Source organism: Monomorium pharaonis, chromosome 1, assembly GCF_013373865.1.
Source record: "Monomorium pharaonis isolate MP-MQ-018 chromosome 1, ASM1337386v2, whole genome shotgun sequence".
Lineage (NCBI taxonomy): Eukaryota > Metazoa > Arthropoda > Insecta > Hymenoptera > Formicidae > Monomorium > Monomorium pharaonis.
In genome coordinates this window covers 32,476,568-32,502,225 of record NC_050467.1, presented here as the reverse complement: position 1 = coordinate 32,502,225, position 25,658 = coordinate 32,476,568, and the positions used below count along the sequence as shown (strand labels likewise).

The 25,658-nt window shown below is 42.2% G+C and overlaps 2 protein-coding genes across 2 annotated transcripts; both read left to right on the top strand.

Annotated features, from left to right (window-relative positions):
• Positions 1-6,448: 6,448 nt before the first annotated feature.
• Positions 6,449-7,318, top strand: LOC118647089 (histone-lysine N-methyltransferase, H3 lysine-79 specific-like). Its single transcript, XM_036291310.1, has one exon. It carries the CDS (start codon positions 6,449-6,451, stop codon positions 7,316-7,318), a length of 870 nt encoding a protein of 289 aa, XP_036147203.1.
• Positions 7,319-20,952: 13,634 nt separating this feature from the next.
• On the top strand, positions 20,953-21,810 carry LOC118647083. The gene has a single exon (XM_036291291.1). The coding sequence runs from the start codon at positions 20,953-20,955 to the stop codon at positions 21,808-21,810; it is 858 nt and encodes a 285-aa protein (XP_036147184.1).
• The last annotated feature ends 3,848 nt before the right edge of the window (positions 21,811-25,658 follow it).

The following is a 25,658-nucleotide window of genomic DNA, read 5'->3' as shown; positions in this document are numbered from 1 at the left end:
TAAGATCATACGCAACTAATTGTTCTAAATTTACACACAAATATCGATAGTAAAAATCATACACAACTCAATAGTAAAATTGTAGTATTTGAAATGATAGGTTTGGCGCAACTTAATACTCGTCTAACCATACGCAAAATAATAATAGCGCTACAATAATTGTACGCAAGAATAAAAATAAGAAATAATACATAATTAATTAATACGTAATATAATAGTAAAGTTGTTCGCGAATTGATAATAGTAGTTTTATTTAAATACATAATTAATTAATATGTAATTAATTATAACAATATGGTTAGGAATATGAATAATAAAAGCAAAGGAAAAGTAAAAAAAAAATTATTAGTTTGGCGGGGACGTCACAATTGGTTCCATCATATTCACCCAAAAGTTGATTGGACACCCCGTACTACCTAGGTGTTTGAATAGAGAGCGTGGATGAGGGGCGTGGTTTAATGGAGCGTTTTGATTGGTGTCCCCTTAGCTTCCCTGAGTCTAGATTTATTACGCTATAAATACTACAACATTTTGTATAGAGAGGGTCGGGTATTTTAAGCCTAATGTCCCCGACAAAATGACGGAACTTGGATTCGCGTAATCTTCTCGGCGGAGGTGCGGTTCGGACAGGTGTGCGATATTGTGACGAGACGGATGAGACACAATAGGACTAAGAAGCGTGACGAAGGTGGTATTGTAGGAGCGTGTTACAAAGGAGTGACTTTTTATAATGGGAAACATTTTGTAGGTTTTTGAGGAGAAATAGAGTGGGTAGTTGAGTGGACAGGTGTCGATGCAGGTCGATACAGGTCGATGCGGGATGACGCGGACCTGCTCTTCGATTTAGAGTGGGGATGTCGCGCGGATTGTAGTCGTGAAATTTATAGACTATAACGTATGAATACTACTGATTATGAAAGCAGAACGAATTTATTAACCTAGCGGTGGTGTAAATCGGTGGGTGGGTTAAAAAAGCAGACGAGACTTGGAATCAAAAAAAGTTCAAATACTGTTCAAATTGCAGACAGCCTATGTTCGTGCTAATGCCATGCAATATGTGTCCAGTGTGCACACATTAAAGACTTTCAGTATAAAATTATACAACATGGATTATGAAGAAGCTGATTATCGAGCTGCTTGCAAAGAACATGAAATTAAGTACATCCTAGATCTCGATAAAGAAGAAAAAGATTTACCATTAAAACGCGGATCTATCACTCGCTTTCTTCGAGACAGAGAACTGGGTGTACGAAGAACCGATAGACGTTTCATGAGACAAGCTAAAATCGAGATGTGTCAGCACTACGAGAATTGGCCTAGACATTTGCAGAAAAAATTTCTTCGCGAGGTCAAGACAAATTATTTTACCAGACCAAATATTTTCCGATGTGAATGGGATTATTACATTCGTCTAACAACTAATGGATGGATAAATGAATTTATTCGTGAATACGAGGATATGATGAGCTTCCTCGTAACCATTCCTATAGGTGTTAACGGATTGTACGCCGAAATATTGGTTTTTGACGAGAATCCTAATCCCACATTTAGTGATGATATTACCGCATTCCAGAGAGCGGAGCGGTATCATAAATTAACGTACTACGTGGCGTGCAAGTGCTTTGTAAAAAACTGTGATTGCTAAAAAGTGCCAAAAGACATGGAACATTTTGAGCAAGTGGAACGCGAGCTCTTCGAGCAAGCTGGTAGAGTCGCTACCTTGGTCGAGTGTTTCGCGTGGTTACAGCGGTGTGACGAGTTTATACAACGGCTCCAGGAACATAGCCACCTCAAGCGTCCTCGGCTCGCCGTCGGACATAAACAATCGTTGGTGGCTAGAATCGTGCGACTCGAGGGTGAAAAAACGCGACTACAGAGACGGTTCGTGCACGTCGGCGGTAATTACGCGAGTGATAACGTGGAAAGACTCGTATGGCGAGAAATAGATACCGCGTTTGAAAACCGCATTCTAACCGGTGCGGTAATTAACGTGCGTCATATCGAACCGCGACAATTTCTCGAAGATTCTAGAAAAATTGTACTCGAGCGTTTGCGGGACGCTCTGGAAAGACATGATAGTGTGAAAGTTAATACCGCATTTAATGGTGAGTTCGTAACTGGTGAAAAACGCGCCAACAAAAGTATCACTACTAAAAATTGTGAACTATTTCGGACTTGGACGAGTGGTACGAGCGGTGTGTCATCGAGCCTACGCTAACGTCGCTCGAAGAGTTTCAAGAACGCGATAGTGGGTGGGCTTTGTCGCGTATATTAAATTTAACTATAAACGTGAACAAGTACAATCTTTTACACGCGGGATGTTACGTGACATTGCCACGAGAAATAGTTTTGAAAAAAGCGGTAGTAAACGTAAAATCGAAAGATAATGCGTGTTTTGCGTGGTCAGTGGTCGCCGCTCTGCACCCTGTGGAAAAAAACATTGGACTGGAATCATCGTACCCTCATTATACGACGGTCCTAAAGTTTAACGACATCGAGTTTCCCGTTGCATTAAAGGACATTGGGAAATTTGAGAGACTTAATAATGTGTCGGTCAACGTCTACGGGGTCAAAAAAGAAGAGGCAATGCTAAAGATTTTTCCGCTGCGGCTCTCCAGCGACAAAAAAAAGAAGCATGTCAATCTTCTATACCTGCAAGGAGATGATAACGTGGGCCACTTCACATGGATTAAAAATCTGTCCCGCCTCGGGTGAGCTCACAACTGAGCAAACATAATGGAAAAAAATACATTTGCGATCGGTATGTATATTATATATATTATATAAAAAATAAATATTCTCGTGTTTTCTTACACAAAAAAGTAATTAAATTTTTTATTACAGGTGCTTGCACTATTTTTCATCATGTGAGAAGTTACAATCGCACGTTGAAGACTAACAGAAAATGAACGACTGTGCCATTACATTACCGAATGAAAAAGACAAGTGGCTGAACTTCCGCAACGTAAACTACAAGGAGCGAGTGCCCTTTGTCGTCCACGCAGACCTCGAATGTGTACTGCGGAAAACGCAACCTGTTACGGAGTCGACGACATACGCCTATCAACAACACGAGGTATTTAGTATAGGATACTACGTGCGATGCTCGTACGACGACGCGTTATCGGGGTATCGGTTTCGTCGCAATAAAGATTACGTCACGTGGTTTGCTAGGCAACTCGAAGAATTAGCTCATAACGTTAAAACATGTATATCGACTAAAGTCCCCATGGTAAATTTAACAAAAGAGCAAATGGAGGCATACTGAAGCGCAACGCTTTGCCATATCTGCGAAAAACCATTCGCGTTGGATGATAAACGGGTACGCGATCATTGTCATCTAACTGGTCGTTATCGCGGTCCCGCGCATTCTTCTTGCAACTTATTTTATCGAAATGTATCATACATACCAGTAGTTTTCCATAATTTATCCGGATACGATTCACATTTTATTATTAAGGAAATAGCGACAATATTTAAAAGAAAATTCGACGTGCTCCCCATCACGAAAGAAAAGTATATTTCTTTCACAAAACATGTCATAAGTACGGCCGATAAATTAGACCCACACAATCACATAAAGTTATGGTTCATAGATTCGTATAAATTTCTCAATTCCAGTCTCGAAAAATTAGCATTATTTTTGGGTAAAGAAAAACTAAAAATTGTACGTTCCGAATTTTCACACTTATCCGACGAAGAATTTGATTTATTAACACGAAAGGGTGTATTTTCGTACGAGTACGTTGACCGCGTCGAAAAGTTGGAAGACACATGTTTACCACAGCTCGAATCCTTTTACAGTTCTCTGACCTCTGACACAGTATCCGAGAGCGATTACGCACACGCTGTCAACGTATGGCATCGGTTCTCAGTTCGAACGCTAGGTTACAGCTAGAATACAGCGATCTGTATTTAAAAACGGATGTGTTGTTGTTAGCCGACGTTTTTGAAAATTTCCGCGATAAATGTATTGAAAGTTACGGTCTTGATCCCGCGCATTATTACACTCTTCCCGGATATACGTGGGACGCTATGTTAAAATATACCAACATTACTTTTGAACTGCTTACCGACATTGACATGGTAATGTTTATCGAACGCGGTATACGTGGCGGCTTAAGTCAATGTTCCGGTAGATACGCGCAGGCTAACAACAAGTATATGCAGACGTACGATCCATCGAAACCATCGTCGTACTTAATGTATTTTGACGTTAATAATTTGTACGGCTGGGCGATGTGTCAGCCACTGCCCTATGGAAAATTTCAATGGGTTAAAGACGTCTCGAATTTCGACGTAAACGCAATCGCTCCGGATTCATCCACGGGATACATTCTCGAGGTTGATCTCGAGTATCCTCGAGACCTTCACGACCAACACATTGACCTACCTTTCTGTCCGACGCGCGATAAACCACCAGGCAAGCGAGAATATAAACTTCTTGCCACGCTCTACGACAAAAAGCGTTACGTCATCCACTACCGAAACTTACAGCTGTGCACGCGTCACGGTCTTTGGGTTACAAAGATACACCGCGTGTTGAAATTCGCGCAATCTCCATGGCTTTGTAAATACATAGAGTTAAATACACAATTCCGGACTCTCGCTAAAAATGATTTTGAAAAGAATTTATATAAATTAATGAATAACGCGGTTTTTGGAAAAACCATGGAGAATGTGCGCAATCATGTTGACGTTAAGTTATTGACGCAATGGAAGGGTCGGTACGGTGCGGAGGCAATAATCGCGAAACCAAATTTTCATAGTAGATGTATTTTTGCGGAAAATTTAATCGCTGTTGAACTCAGAAAAACTCGAGGTGAAGTTCTATAAGCCGATCTACGTAGGCATGTGTATCCTAGATATTTCCAAGATGTGTCTATACGAATTTCACGACGAGTACATGCAACCTTTATATCGAGATAAATGTAAAGTTATGTATACCGACACCGACAGTCTGATATACCACGTTGAATGTGAGAATATTTACGAGATGATAAAACGCGATATTACTAGATTCGACACAAGCGATTATCCGGTCGACAACGCGTACGGTATGCCTGTCGTAAATAAAAAAGTACCGGGTCTAATGAAAGATGAAAACAATGGCTTGATAATGACCGAGTTTGTTGGACTTAGGGCAAAGATGTATGCGTTGAAGGTAGACGGAAAAAAGGATACTAAAAAAGCGAAGGGTGTCAGGAACAACGTAGTAACGCGAACCATAACATTCGAAGATTACACCCGCTGTCTGCGAGACGAGATCGAGATGACGCGTTGCCAGTCGTGTATACGGTCCAAGATGCATGAAGTATACACGGTGTCCGAAACGAAAATTGCTCTAAGTCCGTACGACGATAAGAGATACCTTGTACCCGATTCGGTCGAAACGTTACCGTGGGGACATTATCGGATACCTTTATAATATTGTACTATTTTATATATTTTCTATTTTGCGTTTGATGTAATTTTTAGTTTATATTCTATGTATTTTATATTTTACCTTTATATTTTAATATTACATTTAGCGTTTTATATATTTTATAGTTTGCATTTCATGTATTTTACATTTTACACTTATTTTATAATTTCACATTTTATGTTTCATCTATTTTACATTATACACTTATGTTACATTTTATGTATTTTTTATACTTTTGTAATTTTATAGTATACATTTTATGTTTTATTTCTTATTTATAAAAAAAAATGTGTGGATTAATACTAAGAACAATGTATTAAGAATAATTATATTTTATACATTATAGACATGTTCTAATATTTTTTATATCAAGAACGTGTATGTATTAGTAATAAGAAGAATGTATTGAGAAGGGATAATAAAGAAGTCTTGTATAATTATTTTTAAAAAAATGTATTTTATATGTTTATATTGTACTTTTATATGATTATAATAATAAAATAATTTTAAATGGATTAAATAACATTGTCTTTGTGTATCCATGAATTGTGCGATCCATCAAATCTCAGCCACTTGACGTAAACCTCATTTCCCTTTTTGCGCAATACTTTCTCTACGAGAAATACGTCCGGGTGAGTCGCGCGATGCAACTCGTGCTCGTAGAACGCTCCAGCTATAGATGTTCCGCACTTCCGTTTCCGGGCCAGAGTAAGTTAGACGTGTGTAGTTGCAGGCTGTGAATTGAGTGTAATAAGAGGTGTTAGAAAGAGTAGGAGAGGTAGGATAGGCGGGTGGGAGTGAAAGAGAGCGATAGAGAGTGTGTGGGTGGATAGGTGAGTGGAGAAAGAGAGGAATAGAGTGATTTTAAGTATTAATTAGGTGTCTCGGGGAATAACAGAGTTAAAGCAGGGAGCAGGTAGAGAGAAGACGAGCGTACGTGAGAGTGGGGGAGCAGGAGCGCCGCATAGTGACAGAGTAGGGAGGTAATATAGAGTTAAGGCGGGTTCAGTAGACGCGACAAAAATGACGGATAGAGCCAGAAGCGACAGTTGCACTTCGGTTGATAGCATGAGAGGTAGCAAGAGATTAGCTAGATCACCGGCGGGAGAGGATGGAGAAGAATGGGATAGGAAATTAAGAGATTGGAAAGAAGAGATTGTTAGTAGCTTAAAGATAGTTAAATTAGAGATGAAGGAAGAATTGAAGGAGATTATGGAGGAGCAGGGGAGAAAGATGAGAGAGGAGATAAATGCGTTGAAAAAAGAAATTAATGATTTCAAGGAGAGAGAATATAGATGGGAAAGAGAAAGAAAAGAGTTAGTGGTGGTGCAGGAAGAGTTAAAGAGAAAGATAGAGAAAATAGAAGTAGGAGGGGATAACGCAGTGGGAAAAAAGGTGAGAGAGATAGAGAGGAGGTTAGAGATGAAGGAAAGGGAGGACAGAAGGAAGAATCTATTAATTAAAGGTGTAGAGGTCAAGGAAGGGAATAGGAAAGAGGCGGTGGAGAAGGTGTTCAGGGAGATAGGAGCAGAGGTGACCGTGAAGGGAGTTAGGAGAATAGGGGAGGGGAGCAAAAAAGGGAGAGAGATGATATGGGTGAAGTTAGAGAGTGAAGAACAGAGGAAAGAGGTGTGGAGTAAGAAGAAGACGCTGAAAGGTAGGGAAGAAAGAATTTTGGAAGATTGGACTTGGAAGGAGAGGAAGATGAGATGGAGGTTAGAAAAAATAGCAAAAGTAGAAGAGGAAAGGGGAAATAGGGTATGGTTAGGATATGGGAGGATTAGGATAGGGGATTATTGGTGGAAGTGGGATGAAGAAGAGGAAGTCTTGAGGAATGAGAAAGGAGAGTTGAGGATAGAGGAAGGGGGGGAAGAGAATGTAGGAAGATTGTGAAGGGTAAGTCAAGAGAGGAGGAGTCGAGAGATGAGAGAGTCTTGAAAATAGCCTTCTGGAACGTGGCAGGGCTGGGGAATAAAGATAAAGATTTTTGGGATAATTTAAAGGAATGGGATGTAATGTTTTTATCAGAGACATGGGCGGACACAAGGGGTTGGGAAAAGATAAGACACAGGGTACCAAAGGGTTATGAGTGGGGAGTACAGAAGGCTAGTAGGAGAAATAGAAAAGGAAGAGCGATGGGGGGAATGGTGGTAGGAATAAGAAAAGAGCTAAGTGATAGAGGAAGTAAAATAGTTGAATTAGGAGAAGGGTTATTGTCGGTGGGAATTAAGATTGGAAAGGAAAGTTGGAGGATTGTAGGGGTGTATATAAAGGAGGAAGGTAGGGAAGGAGCTATGCAGTTACTGAGACGGATGATGGAATCAAAGGATGGAGAAGCGAGGGTGATTATTGGGGGCGATTTCAACGCGAGAACCGGTAGAGAGGGGGGAGGTTGGGGGGAGGATTCGGATGGTGAAGAGGGGGAAGAGCAGGCTAGGAGAATGTCCAAAGATAGTAAGGTAGATAAGGAAGGAAGGAAGCTAATAGAACTGATAGGTGAATGTGGATGGGAAATGTTAAATGGAAGGATGGTAGGAGATGAGGAAGGAGAGTATACGTATGTAGGAGCTAGAGGAAGCACGGTGATAGACTATATTTTAGTAGATAGAGAGACAAAAGATAGAATAGAAAAGATGAGGGTAATAGATAAGGTAGAGTCGGATCATTTTCCAGTAGTGGCAGAGTTGAGGAGTGATGGAAGAGAGGTAATTGCAAGGAGGAGGGGCAGGGAGATAAGGGGAGTCTGGGATGAAGAGGGAAGGGAATTGTTTAGGAGAGTTTTGGAGGGGGAGATAGAGGAAGAGGATGAACAGGAGGTAAATGAGGAGTGGGATAGGATGAGGAGTAGAATTAAGGAGGCAATGGGGAAGACGGAGAGAGAGAGAGGGAAAAGCAAGAAGGTAGAAAGAGGCTGGTGGGACAAAGAATGTGAAGGAATGAAGAGTCAGGTGAGGAGGGAATTAAGGAGGTGGAGAAAAGGACTAAAGGATAGGAATAAATATATAGGGCTGAAAAGAGAATACAAAGTTCTTTGTGAGAGGAAGAAAGAGGAGGAGAACAGGAAGTGGGAGAAAAAAGCAGAAGAGGCCAGGAATGAGAGTGAAGTATGGGAGATAGTAAATAAGGATAGGAGAAAGAAAAGGAGGGTCAACGAAGGAATAAGAATGGAGGAGTGGAAAGAGTACTTTATGTGTTTGTTAGGTGGAGTAGAGACAAGAGTGGTTAGAGGAGAGGAGAGAAAGGATAGAGATGATGGTAGGAGAGAGGAGGAACAGGGCATAAGCAAGGAGGAGGTAAAAAAGGTGGTGAGTAAACTAAAAGTAGGAAAGGCGGGAGGATTAGATGGTATTTCGAATGAAGTATGGAGGTGGGGAGGAAGAAGGTTAGAGGAGTGGATAGGGGGTTTTTTGAATAGGGTATGGAGGGGAGAGGAATGGCCGGAGAATTGGAAAGAAGGTGTAGTAGTACCGATTGTTAAAAAGGGAGAGGGAAAGCAGGTGAAGGAGTATAGGGGAATAACGTTAATGCCCACGCTTTATAAGGTATACGCAAAAATTTTAGCAGAGAGGTTAAATGAGGAGATTGAAGAGAAGGGAATAATCCCAGAAAATCAGGCAGGCTTTAGGAATAAAAGAGGGACAATAGATAATATTTTTGTATTGAACTACGTAGTAAATAGAAGTGTGGACAAAAAAGGAGGAAAACTAGTAGCATTATTCGTAGATTTGAAGGCAGCATTTGATTCGGTAGATAGAGGGATCTTGATAAAGACGATGAGGGAGAGGGGGATTAGAGAAGGTTTAATAGAGAGAGTAGAAGGCTTATTGAGAGAAACGAAGAGTAGAGTTAGGGTAGGGGAGGAGACGGGGGAAGAGTTTTGGACGGGGAGGGGGGTAAGACAGGGTTGTCCACTGAGTCCGTTGTTGTTTAATCTATTGATTTCAGACTTAGAAGAGGTAATGGGGAGGGTCAAGTGGGGAGGAGTGAAGGTGGGAGATGTGAAGGTGTGTACGTTAGCATATGCAGATGACTTGGTGTTAATAGCGGAAGACGAGGATCAGATGAGAAATATGTTGGAAAGGCTAGAAAGATACTTGGATGAAAAGAACTTAGTTTTAAATGCAGAGAAGTCGAAAATAGTGAGGTTTAGAAAGGGAGGAGGTAGGGAGAGTAGAAGAAATTGGTGGTGGAAAGGAAATAGGATAGAGGAGGTGAAAGAATTTTGCTATCTAGGGTATGTGTTTCAAAAAAATGGGGGGCAAGAAGCGCAGATAAAAGATAGGGTGAGAAGGGCGGCGGCAGTGATGGGTCAGGTTTGGGGGATTGGGAAGAGAAGGTACGGGGGAGATTGGGGAAGGAGGGTGTGGCTATTTGACAGGTTGGTATGGACGGTTATGGGATACGGAGTGGAAATTTGGGGTTGGAAGGAGAGAGACGGTTTAGAGAAGCTAGAGGAGAGGTATCTGAGATGGATGTTAGGCTTGGATGGGCACACGCCGGGTTATATGGTAAGAGAGGAGATACAAAGGGATAAATTGAGAGGGAAAGCAGGAAGAAGGGCGTGGAAATATGAAAGGAGGTTAGAAGAGGGCGGAGGTAGCGAGTTGGCAAGGATGTGTTTAGAAGAAATAAAGGAGAGGTGTAGGACAAAAAAAGTAGGGAGTGGTTGGGAAGGGGAAAGAAGAAGTTTTTGGGAGGACAGGGGAGGGAGTTTGGAAGAGTTAGGCGAGGAAAGAGAGGAGGATAGAGTAGAAGCGATATTTAGTAAGGAGAGAAAAATGCAGAGAGAGGAAAGATGGGAGAGAATTGTAGGTTCGGATTATAATAGGTGGTATAAAATGGTAAAGGAAGAGGGCGTACCAGGATACTTGAAAAAAGGGTGGGGAGAGAGCAGGTGGAGGAGAATTATAAGGTGTAGATTAGGTAACGAGATGAGAGGCAATAAATATTGGGAGGAGGAGGAGAAGAAAAGATGCAGATTATGTGGAGGTGACGTAGAGACATGGGAGCATGTATGGGAGGAGTGTAGAGATTGGGGTTTAGGCAGAGACAGTTGGCAGGAGGTGGTAGGAAGAATTTTAGGGGCAGATGGAGAGGGAGAGAGTTGGTTTAGGGATTTGATGAGAGAGAGGGAGGGGATAGAGAGAGGCGAAGATAGTATGAAGAGTGGAAAAATCGATAATTAATTGAAGGAAGGCAGAGGAAACGGAAGTCCACAGATAGGTGGTGTGTGTGTGTGCGTAGGATAGGTTGTGGAGGCAGCAGCGGCTGCCAAAGCAACCAGGAATTAGATTTAAGATAGAAATAAGTTAGTCTAAGATAGAATAAGTATGTTGAGATTGTAAACCCCAAGGGGATTCAATAAAATTCACTATATATATATAGATGTTCCGCGATAATCCTCTAGTAAATAAGTTATGGGATTGGTACGCTGTACTTTAATAATTTTAAACACCTCGGTTGTCCAATTCGGCGTGTAACCCTTCTCAAAGACCGTCTTGAATTTGCTAACGCGTACAGAGTCACCGACTTTAAATTTTGCCGGGCCTGCAATTTTTATCGAGCTATACACCGTATCCCAGAGTCTTTCGGCCACAGCGGGGGTTACGTCGATGGGTCGCATACCGATCGTTCGGTGTTTCCGAGTGTTGTAATTCGACACGAGCTCCGGTAACAGGTCAATCCACTTGTAATTGCCGTTGAGCATCTGCCGTAAACATCTTCCACATGTCGTTTTTCAGCGTACGGTTAAACCGTTCGACGACCGATGCCTTCATTACCGAGTACGAGGAATAATGATTAATGTCGTGTTTTTTAAGTATTTTCTGCACATTAGTTTTGTAAAATTCCTTTCCTTTATCGATTTGTAAGTTTTTCGGACATCTTCCGCTCTCTCGAATTATTTCAGAGATAGCGTCGGCCGTCTCGCTTCCACCCTTGCTCTTGAGCGGAACAGCCCACGCGTGCTTGCTCAACACATCGATGACGGTGAGTATGTAGTGACAGCCCCTGTTAAAACGTGAGTATGGAATCATCTCAACGATATCGGCCTGCCATAGATCGTCATAGCCCCGAACTATGACGCGTCTTCGTGGAAAATTTCTTCTCGCTGGAGCATGCAGTTCCTCGACGAGTCGTTGCCTTTCGGAACTAATATTTGATTTCGACGATCTCATATTTTATACTTTATTATTGATCAAGTAATAACGCGCCCGTTTTTTCCCGTTTTGTACCCGTTATTTCCTGTACCGTTCCCGTTCTGTACCCGTTATTTCCTGTTCCGTTCCCGTTTTTCCCGTTCCGTTTTCGTTCTTTACCCGTTCTGTACCCGTTATTTTCTGTTCCGTTCCTGTTTTTTCCCGTTCCGTTTCCGTTTTATACCCGTTCTGTACCCGTTATTTCCTGTTCCGTTCCCGTTCTTTCCCGTTTCGTACCCGTTCTGTACCCGTTATTTCCTGTTCCGTTCCCGTTCTTTCCCGTTTCGTACCCGTTCTGTACCCGTTTTTTTCCTGTTCCGTTCCTGTTTTGTTCCCGTTCCGTTGCCGTTCTTTCACGTTTGTTACACTTTTGTAATGTTGTTTATTACTGCTTTCTACCGTCTTTCAGCAGTGGTTCTTTGTCTTCCGGTACCGATCGATTAGATAATCGTTCGTAACTATTCCTGACCTGATTTACAGCTGTTCGATAACCATCCGACAATCGTTCCCGAGTTGTTTGATAACGATCCTGCACCGTTCGATAGCTATCCGACAACCGTTCCTGAACCGTCCGTTCTTGATTTAGGAACCGCTCGAAGTCGTTTGTTAAACGTTCGCAACCGTCTCTTCACCGTTCGTTATTACTCATTGTTTCTGATTTTGATACGATATGAGTGACATCAATCGATCGACTGACTCGTTTCGCGGATACGCGAGTTAATTTATAATAATAATACCCACCTCGCGAAGTTCTTCGATAATTGACAGCATTTCGTTGTCATGCGCGTTGTGACCGGCTCGACGTGATGCTTCGAGCAACCGCAAACGATCTACCAGCTCGTTGGGATCGTCCCAGTGTACGTAATCGATCTCGTTATCATTTAACGTCATAGTGTAAGGTAATCCCTTTCCGGATTTCTTCTTTTTTGGTGTAGGTTCGATCGACATCAACGGTACGATCAGGTGTTTGTACTTGTATTCTCTGTTGCCCCGTAATTGACTGCTCTTGGTATAATTGCGTCTGTGCACGTTTGTAGCAAACAATATACTTTTGTACTTTTGCATATCATCATCTGTGTAGATGTCATCGTCGGGGATTTTCTTGAAGATCAATTCGTAAAGACCGGGTGTACCGACATAACGCACATTATCAATAATTATGTTATCCTCGTTATCCACATCGAAATGTTTATTACCGAGCATCATTCCATTCTTCTCGAGACGAACACCGTATATGTTGTCTACATCGCTCTCTCCGCTACCGCTCAGGACAGCCCCGACAAATTTTTGACCAAGCGGGCCCAATTGAGCTTGCAACGGTTTTCGTCCTTGCGATGTCTGTAACTGATTTCGAACAATCGTTGCGAGCGAGTCGTCCGTCGTTTCGAAAACATTCTCAAGCGATTCTATCGGTTGTACGGTTGTGGGACGCGGTGTGGAGGTTGTCATTGGTATATCGTTTGAAATTTGTAAATGATTAGATCTTTGAGGTGTTGCGGAGAGATCAAATGAGACGTTCGACCGTTTTCTCTTATTGACATATTCTTCCTTTTCTTCCTTCTCACGTTTACGGGTGAACGATGTTTCAACGCTTGCGTCATTGTCACGCGGCTCGTCCTTTATCTCGCGCACGCCGGAATTGTCTACAATCTTTTGTAGCGTTTCGATTAGCTGTTCAAAGTGTCTCTTGGTCGCGATCTCCTCCTCGATCTTACCGGTTTTCAAAGCGCGATGTTTCTTTCGGATCAATTCGCTCGTTTTCTCGATTTCTCTAGCAATCTTTTCGCGCTCACGCGTATCTTTGTTCTCAGCCATGTTAATCGTTTTACCCCCGACGAAATATCGATGATAACTAATTACTTTGCGGTATTGCAAACTCGTTAAATCCTCTTCTGTATCGTCCGTTAGCAAGCGCACTGTCTTTGTCTATCACTAGAAATCCATAATCACGCTGCCAACAATCGCTACATAATTTACTGAAAACATCGTACGACATATCAGTATTTACGTGATCGTTGTACACGCATTTCAAGTTGGTACCGTCCTGTTTAAATAGAATCAGCAGGTTTGCGTTGTCGCGTATAAGATGTTTGGGTATTCTCGCGTACGACTGACAGAGATAGAAGCAGTCAACGTTCGAGTGTCTACCCATTGAAAAGTATTCTCTTACGGCATCCTGCTTATCGCACGCAACGTCGTCGAAAACGAAAATTGAGTTCGGACGCGCTTCGTTGGGTGGAATAACGTCACTGTTATTGGAGAATGTAAAATAGCCTATCTCATCGATTGAAGTCAACAAATTCTCCAGATATTGATATTTCGGCTGTTGTAACGATTTCGAATACACGTACACGTTCTCAAAACGTACGCCGTGCGGACTCTCCAATAGGCTTATGAGAACGTTAGTTTTACCGCAATTCGACGGACCGCAAATAATTGCCCGTATAGTATTAGGCAACATTGCACCATGTTTACGCTTCTCATCGCTGTCCCCCATCGTTCGCAGTTTATCGTCGTAATTTGTAGCGCGAATTGTCAAAGGTTGTCGCACGAACTGCATGTTTTCCGAATATGACTATATAGCGGAACAAATGCCCTATTTATAGGTGTGCGAGTGCAGCGTACGTCTTATGGGAATGCGCGCATGTGTGTGCGTGCGTGCGTGCGCGCGCGCGCGCGCGCGTGTGTGTGTGTGCACGTATGCGCCCGTGCTCGCGTGTGTACATATGTGCATCATGCTTGCTTTTGTATGTGTGCTAGAAAAGATGCTTACACGCATGTGAGCGTGCTAGGAATGGTGTGGGTATGGTGCATACGCCTGCATGCTAGAGAAGGCGTGAGTGTATGTGCGTGTGAACGCAGCGTACGGAGAAAGAATAAAAACGAGTGTTAAGACCTAAACACAATGCCAGGCAACAGGCAATAGGAACAGGAAATAAAGAAAAAAGAAAGAAGATCCTTTCTGTCTTTCATTATTTCTATTCCTATTGCCTGTTGCCTGTTGCCTGGCAATGTGTTTAGGCCCTTATACGGATGTGAGTGAAAATTAATGCAAATATTAAACTATTTTAATTATATTTAGGAATTAAAGGAAAGAATAGGGTGAGAACGCATAATAATATACTAAATATAATGTAAAAAAATATAATGTTAAAAAGATAAAATACAATATAAAAAGCATTGAGTAATATAATAATACATGTAAAAAATAATATAAAAAAAGTGCTATATACAATAACTACAAAATACATATTCTAACAAAATTCTTTCTTACTCTCTATTAAAAATTTTGTCGATATAATTGTTACGTCCAGGGTTACAGGAATGTTGGGTAGGATCGGGTGATTCCCTGGATATCTTAAGATACAAGGAAGGGCGTAACGAACCTTACTCCCGAAGGCACCCGTTCGAGGAAAGGTCAAGTGCCTTAGGGGCGAGCGCACTTTTTATGGCTAGAAATGTGGGTCAGTGTGCCGATAGGCTCACTGTAACCCGATCTCCGAGCCGTGCGTCCGTTGGTCCTAATTTTTAGTCAGCAAATTTAATTGCTTTAACTAGGGATTGGACCCGATGCAGTCTTAATCAAGAATGAGGAGGGGTCGACTAATCAATAAATCAAGAGATTTATATTATAATCATATTTATTCTAATGTTGGTGGTTTCATACAGAAAAAACTGAGGTTAATATTTACTATTGTTTTAATCATGTATACTTAATTCCTAATGGAATACGTTATTGATGATACAAAAATCATTGGTTGATATTTACTATTGTTTTAATCATGTATACTTAATTCCTAATGGAATACATTATTGATAATACAAAAATCATTGGTTGATATTTATTATTGTTTTAACCATGTATACTTAATTCCTAATGGAATACATTATTGATAATACTAATATTCGCTATATATATATATATATATATATATATGTATGTGTGTATATAGATTACAATGGATTTAGACATACTAGTTCTTGAATTTTACAATAGTTTGTTACATATATATATATATATATATATTAATACCAAATTCTTGAGGTGAATCGACGGGTGAGGAAGAAGTTAGAAGTTTCATGTTATCTCTCGGATGATTACTGAGGAAGGAGGAAAGAAATTGTAAAAGAAATCTACTGGGACTGCGAAGGGATCATGGTACTGAGGGGTAAAGGTGAGGATAAAGTCTGAGGGGTCGAGTGTAGAAACTACATTAAATAAAACATCTAGGTCTATTGCTTCTGAGGTAAGAGTAAATTCGCGATAGTTTTGGAGAGAGAGAGATCTGTCTTTACTGGGAATTGTTCTAATAATTCTATCAACGAGTTTTGGGTACCATTATAATAATAATGGCGCGGCCTGGGTGGTACTCGATCGAATTCGTCTAAGAATTCAATAGAAGGTGTAGGGGAAGGTGGGGGTGGAATTTCCTCCGGTTCTGGTGAGGTGATCGGAGAGTATGAAGGAGGAGGGACTTGAAGAAAGGGGGACGGAGGTGAGGGAGGTACTTTGTTTCGCGGGGGTAAATTCGCTGATTAAATTCGGGGTTCGCGAGTTCGAGGGGCAGTATCCGCGGAGTTGGGCGGGTGACCGGTCCCTCTAGTAGTTGGCTTAGAACCCGTTAGCCGAGACGCCTGGTCGGACTCCTGAAGGTCCACCGCAGAATCCGCGTACCGGGGCCCTTGGCCGGACTCTCGAGCGGCTGGCTCGGAATCCGCGAACCGGGACACTCGGCCGGACTCCTGGATGGTGGGGTCGGGATCCGCTAGCCCGGACGCCTGGTCGGATTCTCGCAGATCGGGATCGGTGAACCAGTCTCGCCCCGGAAGCGATGAACGCGATGTCTCGTTTAATGCCTGCGCGAGAGCCCGTCTGATTGCCCTCCTCCGAGACCGTTTATAATTCGACCGATTCCGATGAAAGAAATTTCTTTCCACTATAAGTAGTAATTATTTGTCTAGTAAAAAAAGGGGAAAAAAAACGAGACCCGAAAGAAATTTGAGTTTGAAGACTTATTACTTGTTGAGCTAGTGAGAACCTTGAGTGAGTAGGCCGGGGTGGTCGGTTGAATTGCCAATCTCGAGGTGGTCGGGCTCTCTGGGTGACTTGTCGGCTCGAATGTTATTCCACTGGATTTAAGTTCTGAGTCAATCTTGAGCACTATCACTCTATCACTTGTACACTCAACACGACGTTAGGACAGATCTAAAACTTTAGATGGGGGTCCAAAAGAAGGGACGGAAAACAGTAAGTGTTTTCCTTTCGGGCTGTGGATTTTTATAGTGAATTTCCCACGACAGGAGTTTGGGCGTGGGTGGTTCAAAGGACTTTATTGGTAGGATTACTTCTCTTAGAATTGCGTGGGGGTATCTCTTAATTCCTTACTGGACGGATAGTAGGGTTTTTGGGAAAGGATGTTAATTTTAGGCGCCTAATTATTGGCCGGTTCCTCCTTGTCTCCGCCCCGAAAAGATTTCAAGCTCTGACGGAAAAGAGGGGGTTAGGATTTTCGAATGTTCTTTATCTAAAACGAGGGAGGAATTTTTATGTTTCCCGGCCCGCGCATTTCCCAGGGGTGGCAGGCACATCTGGTTTCCAAAGGAAAATTTTATAGTTCCTTTGACATTTGAGGTGGTCTGGCTCTCTTTCGATAACATTTCGCCCGTAAATAAAAAGTGTTTTACCCTTAAAACCAAATGTGCCCTTGCCCCTTTTCAAGTAATCTAACTTTACATCTGGCACTTATCTGCGGTCGTAAAAGAATTCTGACAGTGCCCTTAGTCCGCTAAAGGTAAATATTTGAATCTTAACTTCGTTGGGGCCTAACCCCCACCGAATTTTATGGGCTTTTAATGTATTGGGTCCCTCTGATTATAGGAACCAGATGCCCTCGCGGTGCAGAGATATTTATTTAGTTTTCTCTCCCGCGACACTTGACCGCAGATAAGTCTCAGAATTTCGTTTAGCTTGCTTATCTCTGAAAAGGTCAGCGGGCAATAAAAAGGTGAAGTCCTCTGGACGTAACATAATTAATAACGATATTCACAAACATTTCGTATTCCCAATTTTCTACGTATTCTATTTTTTTAGCAGGTTCCATGTTAAATAAATATCTTAAGTTATATATATCGTCGTCACCGTGGTCATCATTGTCGCTGTCGCATGCTCCCCCCAATACCAGTCTTGATACAGCCGTTCTATTCGGCGGTCCGACTGCACCCAATTTTTGTGTTTTTGAATGTCAATATATCCAGGGACCCGGATTGTCGTGGGCATCTGTATATGTCCCATACAATAACACTGAAACAAATACATTAAAAATATAGATGCAAAAAATATAAAAGCAAAAATATATAAAAAGGAAAATAGTACTTACCACAAGTGCGGGCAGCTCAATAAATGCCGCCGAATCAATTTTAAATGATCGAGGATGACGACGCGCCGTCCTCGAAGCCTGCCGGCTGTGGATACTTACGTATCCTAGAGCCGACAAGCATGGAAGGGTTAATTTAACTTCCCCGTAACAAAGACACTGAAAAAATACAATATATATTAATAATGATTAATATAAATTAATATAAATAACATAAAAATCTATGAAATACATATTAATAATTTTAATAATAAATTAATATAAAATCAATATAAATATAAAAAAATACTTACAATTAACGCCATTGTGTTTTCGTTATACTCCTGCATGATTTCCGCTTCTTTACACCGAGAAATTTTGAACTGAACTGACGAGCTAAAACTGCAGTTAGTCCGGCTTTGAGGGCATTGTTTATGTTTTTTGTTATACTTATCCCCACGCCGTAGAGATACCCTTCCGCTTGGCATCGATGTTCGAGTAAACTATTATCCTTTGAGTGATGCAATGTTTCACTTATGGCTTGAAAACTATTTTTTATAATACTCACACAGTTTTTTAAAGCATGTAATAAAAAATTGCTAGAAAAGCCCCCTCGCGGGACTATTTAAAGGCGTGCAAAAGCGTGCATCGCTCAGTATCAAAGATGTATTTCGTACTATCACATGCCTCAGATATTATCAAATTGAGTGCCGAGCAGTTACAATTCGTGCCAAAGATCGTTCTGTTACGCGAGTGCGACAACTATATTGAACACGTGTGGGACAAGCTTCCGGAACATATAAAGGCTGATCCGGAGGTTCGAAGCTATCGTCGCTGCAACGAGCATTACAATCAACCGTGGCAGAAAACGCACATCGACGGACCCGCGCCGCTGATCAAAAATTGTAGCGAATGCCAGCTGTCGCAACGGTAAAAAACGGCTACGGTCATCTGTTGAATCGCGCAATAAACGCGCTTCCCTTCGAGTTACATATCCCCGGCTATCAGTTTTGCGGGCCGGGAACGCACTTGGAAAAGTGATTAGCTAGAGGCGATCGGGGTATAAATCCGCTGGACACGGTTCGTGCCGCGAACACGACATTGCGTATTCTCGGAGCAATGAGCTCACCGACAGACACGCGGCGGACGAGATACTTGCCGCGAAAGCACGAAAACGCGTAATCGCGAGAGATTCGGCTCTTGGAGAAAGAGCAGCTGCTGCAGCTGTTTGGGCAGCCATGAAAGCCAAGACAAAGATCGGTATGGGTGTAAAGAAGAAGAAGACCACGATGAAAAAAAAAAACGTATACTTCCGGCAGCGAAACGAGGCGGTATGTTGCCGATTCTACCGATATTGGGCACGCTCGGATCATTGATCGGTGGAGCGGCCGGCGCGACAAAGGTAGTAAACGACAGCAAAGCCGCGCGACGTCAACTCGAGGAGCTACAACGTCACAATCGCGCGATGGAAGGTCGCGGAGTGTATCTCGCTCCGTACAAAGGCGGGCGAGGGCTGTACCTCGCCCCATACAAGTACGGAAAAGGCGTAAAAGCGAAAAGAAAAAGTACTTCAAAAAGGCGTTAATAATACCCGCGGATGTGACGAGGAACGTGCAATTATATCATCTGGCTATTCGTATGCGTATTTCATATTTCAGAGAAGTATTTATGCGTAACGCGTTACCGATAAGCGGTGCACGTCGAAACGAAAGCGGTATCGTAAATCTGGACGATGCGGAGAGCCCCGGTACTCACTGGGTGGCGTACGCAAAGAGAAGAAACCGCGTCGTGTATTTCGACAGTTTCGGTAATCTTCGACCGCCCAGAGAACTCGTGCGATACTTTGGGGACGGTGTGACAAAGATAGAGTATAATCGAACGTCCTATCAAACTTATGATCAAAAGAATTGTGGACAACTTTGTTTGCTATTTTTACAATCGATTTAAAGACCGACATTGCGCTGTTTAAACTCAGTATTCCTTCAAACATGTCACTGACGCTTACGCTGAGCGGAAAGAGCAGCATCCTCGCGGCAAGGTATTCTCCGGCTATAGATTTGAGCAACGATAACTACGAGCTCGGTCTAGCGATCTTTGAAACATATAATACGATACCGAATGTGAATGCTTTGAACAATAAATTTTACTTTGGTAAAGACAACGTGGAGATTACGATTCCCGAGGGATCGTACGAGCTGCATGCCATAAACGAGTTTTTAAAACGCGAGATTTCACAAATACGCCCGCGACGCGACGAGGCTCGTTCAAACGTTACGCGCGGTGACATCGCGATTAAAGACAATAATGCTGGGGATGAAGACCCGATAACGATCCGCGCAAACTACGATACGATGAGATGTGAGATCAGATGCGCATACAAAATAAATTTTGGTAAATCCAACAACATCGGTTCGCTGCTGGGATTCACGTCGAAGCGTATACTGGAACCGCGAAAATGGCACGAGTCAGACGTGTCGATCAACATAATGAACGTGAACATTATCCGCGTAGAGTGCAACGTGACCGCGGGCGCGTACAGCAACGACAAAAGCGTGCACGTGATACATGAGTTTTCGCCGAACGTGCCACCCGGATATAAGATTTCGGAAAGGCCGTCGCAGATCATTTACCTGCCGATCATCATGCGGAGCGTTACAGATCTAACGATACGCGTCGTCGATCAGAACGGACGATTGCTTGATTTTCGAGGAGAAGAAATTACCGTCAGATTGCACGTGCGACAACGACGACGACGACTACAACAATAACGTGAACGTGAAATGCTTGTACTAAACGTGTCGGAACGCGCGAGAAAAATAAATACAAACATCTTTACAACGAATACATCAACGTTACAACAGTCATCCGATATTCCTGCTATACCTTTCGATAATATTCAATCATCCAGTTGTTCCAAGAAAAAGCTCACCGCGTCGAACGTTGAATTTTTGAAATCTCTGGGATTCGCGGTGCGACAATGACAGACATTTTAAACGTCAAAGACGAGCCGATCTTTGACGATCGCATCGTCAAGATCGAGACTCACACGTACAATCCGTTCGCCAATACAACGTTCGAACACAGCGACGAGATAAGAATACCTATACAACAGCAAGATTTATACACGTTGCCATCTCAAAGTTTTCTATACGTTGAGGGAAAACTTACGATAAAAAAACCAGTCGCGGGATCTGATGTGATATTGGGAAATAATTGCATCGCTTTCATGTTCGATGAGATTCGATACGAGCTCGACGGTGTAGAGATTGATCGTAACAGGAACGTCGGAATAACCAGCTCGCTCAAGAACTATGTAACTATGTCATCCGATAGAATTATGATTGCGAGTAACGCTGGCTGGGATCCGTGGAATCCTACGAACGGATACTTTAATTTTTGCGTACCGCTCAACATGCTACTGGGATTTTGTGAAGATTACAGACGCGTGGTGATTAACGCTCGTCACGAATTGATTTTGATACGCGCGCGCAACGATAACAATTGTCTAGTTGGCGATCCGGCGCGGGAGCCGGAAATTGAATTATTCAAAGTACAGTGGCGAATGCCACACGTCCTGCCGAACGAGATAAATAAACTGGCGATGCTGCGTGCTCTGGAAAGCGGACGATACCTGAGCATAGCTTTTCGTTCGTGGGATCTATACGAGTTTCCGCTACTGCAGCGCACGACCAAACATTCGTGGGCCATCAAGACCGCTACTCAGCTCGAGAAGCCGCGGTACATCATCTTTGCTCTGCAGGCTGGTCGGAAGAACGTTATGCTCGAGGATACGAGCCGATTCGGTCATTGTAAACTGACGAATGTGAAACTGTAAGTAGGAATAAGGGGGTGGTTCTGACTACGGGGCTCCGAGGGGGGGTGAGGGGCGGGGGGTATTTCCGGGGAGGGGTATGACGTCACGGGGGGGGGTATGACGTCACGCGGGGAGGGGGGATGACGTCACACAAACGGATGCCGCCGCTTATCAGTATAAACATTTATATAAACAACATGCTACTTGTAACCTGATATAAACAAATACCGGTCGGTAGCCGCTTATCAGTATAAACATTTATATAAACAACATGCTAGTTGTAACCTGATATTAACAAATACCGGTCGGTAGCCGCTTATCAGTATAAACATTTATGTAAACTACAAGTCAGTTGTAACCAGATATAAACAATAACTTGCCCGTCACCGCTTATCAGTATAAACATTTCTAAGAAAAATATTATGTGAGTTGCAACTTGATATAAACAATTAGGCCCTGCGGCTAGAAGTAGTAATTAGGTATAAACAATTTTTATCTATGGTTCTTTCTGTCGCTTATCAGTATAAACATTTTTTAAGTAAAATAATATGCGAGTTGCAACCTGATATAAACAAATTTCTAAGAATATTTATCGTACGAAGCGCCGAATCGTCGGCAGCTGATAAATTTATTCGACAGCTCGAATAGCTATAAACAAAAATCGCTGACCATATCCGGTAGCGGTTTGTTATAAACAAATTTTTTATCGCGACAAGGAGCGCCGAACCGTCGGCAGCTAATAATTCGACACGTTTCTTCCTGTCGCGGTGTTATCTCCCTGCTTAGCGCTCTTGTTAGAGGTAGCGGCTCGTTATAAAGAAAATAGCGAATGTTTATTGCACGGAGCGCCGAACCGTCGGTAGCTTAAATTTCTAGATAATAAATCGGTAGTGACCACCGGCAGCTAAAATATCTAAACATTTGATCAACATTTATCGCCCGGTAGCTTTAAGCGGGAAGCTATGCATAACTATAAACAAATGCATGAGACAAAGGGCTAAGAGTGAAATATAATTGGTCCGGAAGAGCACGGTGCCACAGTAAGCGTGAAGTCTTCAACCCGAGCGAATCAAAGTGAATTAATTCCTAAGTATTGTGAAATATAACTTGAAGAATGGCTAATCAGTTAAATGAAGTGGACATTATAGATATCGCGGACGATATAGAAATTGTGAATATCGCGGACGATGAACAAATTGTGGATATCGTAGACGATACAGAAATTGTGGATATCGCGGACGATATCGAAATTGTGAATATCGCGGACGATATAGAAATTGTGAATATCGCGGACGATAAAGAAGATATTGATATTGCAGGCAGTGATTACGAAAACTCCAACGATGAAGACATGGTAGTTGATGATTTCGAAAATTCCTACGAGGATGATGAAGACAGCTTAGTATCCGATGTTAGTGATTCTACGAGTTATTCCATTGACTTTGTCGATCGCGTGGAAAAATTTGTTTCACATGAAGATTTTCTTAAATTAAACGAGCGTTCCGAACATTGCGCGATATTTTTCTTTTATTCTACGGGTGGTGCTCTAGCTCTCTGTGCCGAGTGTATGATTGACATGTGGGACATTAGAGAAGGGATGAGTGCTGTTAGGGAGCATCAAACGGATCGGCTAGAAAATTTGGATCATCGTGCTTGCTCGAATTGCCGTCAATCCATGTACGTGATAATTCCGCGCAACATGTGCCCAGTGTGCAGTTTGTAAAGACTTTAAATACATAACCGTACAACATGGATCGGGAGGACATTGAAGATATCAAATATGTTCTTAACAATAAACGAATATCACCAGTGCAATTTATACGCGATCGAGAACTTGGTATACGTGGAACGCTTGAACGCGTTGCGATACATAGAGTGTATATAAAGAATGAATCTGTTTATCCTTGGCCTTATCACGTGAGACAGGAAATATATACCATGGCATTGAATCAGTGTCCGAATGATGAAATCGCTAAAAATATGTTACGTGAATACGATACTATGTACATTAAAATTCCTGCTGGTATTGGAAGGTGTATCAAATTGTTGATAAATAATATGATTAAAGTGTTCTTAAAAAATCCTAAAATAACAAATATGCTGCGCACGTATGATGATTTTTTTAATGCATGCAATTGTTATGCTTATAAAGACAATGAGAATAATGATCATTTTGGACGTATGATGAGAACTTATGTTTTCATTCTGCATGAAAAAGAATGCAAGAAAATGCACTATGAAGTGCAAGATTCGGTGCGACGCTGCAAATCATGTAGACGTGTCACGTGCAAGTGCTCCGTCGAAGAATGTAACGTGATTTAAAAAGTGCGAAAAGACGCTAAAACATGGAACAATTAGATTTAGAGGAACGCGAACTCTTGGAGCAAGCGAACAGAGTCGTAAATTCGATATTTCGGTTGTTGTAGCGATTTCGAGTACACGTACACGTTCTCGAAATGTACACCGTGCGGACATTCCAACAAATTTATCAGAACGTTGGTTTTACCGCAGTTCGACGGACCGCAAATGATGGCGCGTATAGTATTCGGCAGCATCGCACCATGCTTACGCCTCACCCCGCCGTCTCCCATCGATTGTAATTTATCGTCGTAATTCGTTACGCAAATCGTCAAAGGTTGTCGCACGAATCTCATGTTTTCTGAATCTGATTACATATCTGAATCGAACGTCCTATTTATAGGTGTGTGAGTGCAGCGTACGATCTATGGAAATACGCCTTTGTATGTTTGCACATGCGTAATAGAGGTGTGTGCGTGTTTGTGAAAGCAGCGCACGGAGAAAGAAACGTATGCGCGCGTTCGTGTGTGCTAGAGAGGCGCTTGATAGAGAAAGACGTGTGTGTGTGTGTGTGTGTGCGTGCGTGCGTGCGTGCGTGCGTGCGTGCGTGCGTGCGTGCGTGCGTGCGTGCGTGCGTGCGTGCGTGCGTGCGTGCGTGCGTGCGTGCGTGCGTGCGTGCGTGCGTGCGTGCGTGCGTGCGTGCGTGCGTGCGTGCGTGCGTGCGTGCGTGCGTGCGTGCGTGCGTGCGTGCGTGCGTGCGTGCGTGTGTGTGTGTAAACGCCGTGTATGGAGAAAAGGAATGTATCGACGGTCGTGTGATGAAGAAAGCATACAGGATTGAGGGGTGATTAAAAAAGATACGCGATATATCTATTATATATATATATTTAAAATATTAATAATAGAATTATAATGTATCGACAGTCGTGTGATGAGGAAAGCATGCAGGATTGAGGGGTGATTAAAAAAAATACGCGATATATCTATTATATATATATATTTAAAATATTAATAATAGAATTATAAACTGTATAAAATAATTATAAAACTAAAAAAGAAATTGTATAATACATTTTTTAAATACTACATATAACTATATCTAAATATAATCATAAAATATATCTAAAATAATATAAAATCTAAAATATAAAAAGTACTATATAACTATAAAAAATTTATTTTTTTTTTAATTATTGTGGGCGTGTTGTTCGCTCGCAGTTAAGTTGTACGCAGAGGGATATGGTGCGTGAAGAGAAGTACACTGGTTTCCTTTTAAATAAATAATTTATTCTGTATGTATATCTTATTTGTACAGAGTCTTTGTGTTTGTAATTCGTTTGGTGGCCCTGACAAGGGCCGATAGTGCTGGTATTAAGTCTCCCGCGGTCTCCACGCTATTGGTGGTTGTGTCTTTGTCACTCTTACTCCACTGGCGTTGTTATTTTCGTCCAGGGATAGTGTGGACGTTATCTCCGGAACCTGGTTGTCCGCGGCTCTCCTCTGCTTGGAAGATCGTTTTTCCTTCCGCTTGGCAGCGTGTTTCTTCCTGCGAAGGCGTCCTGTCGGCTTGT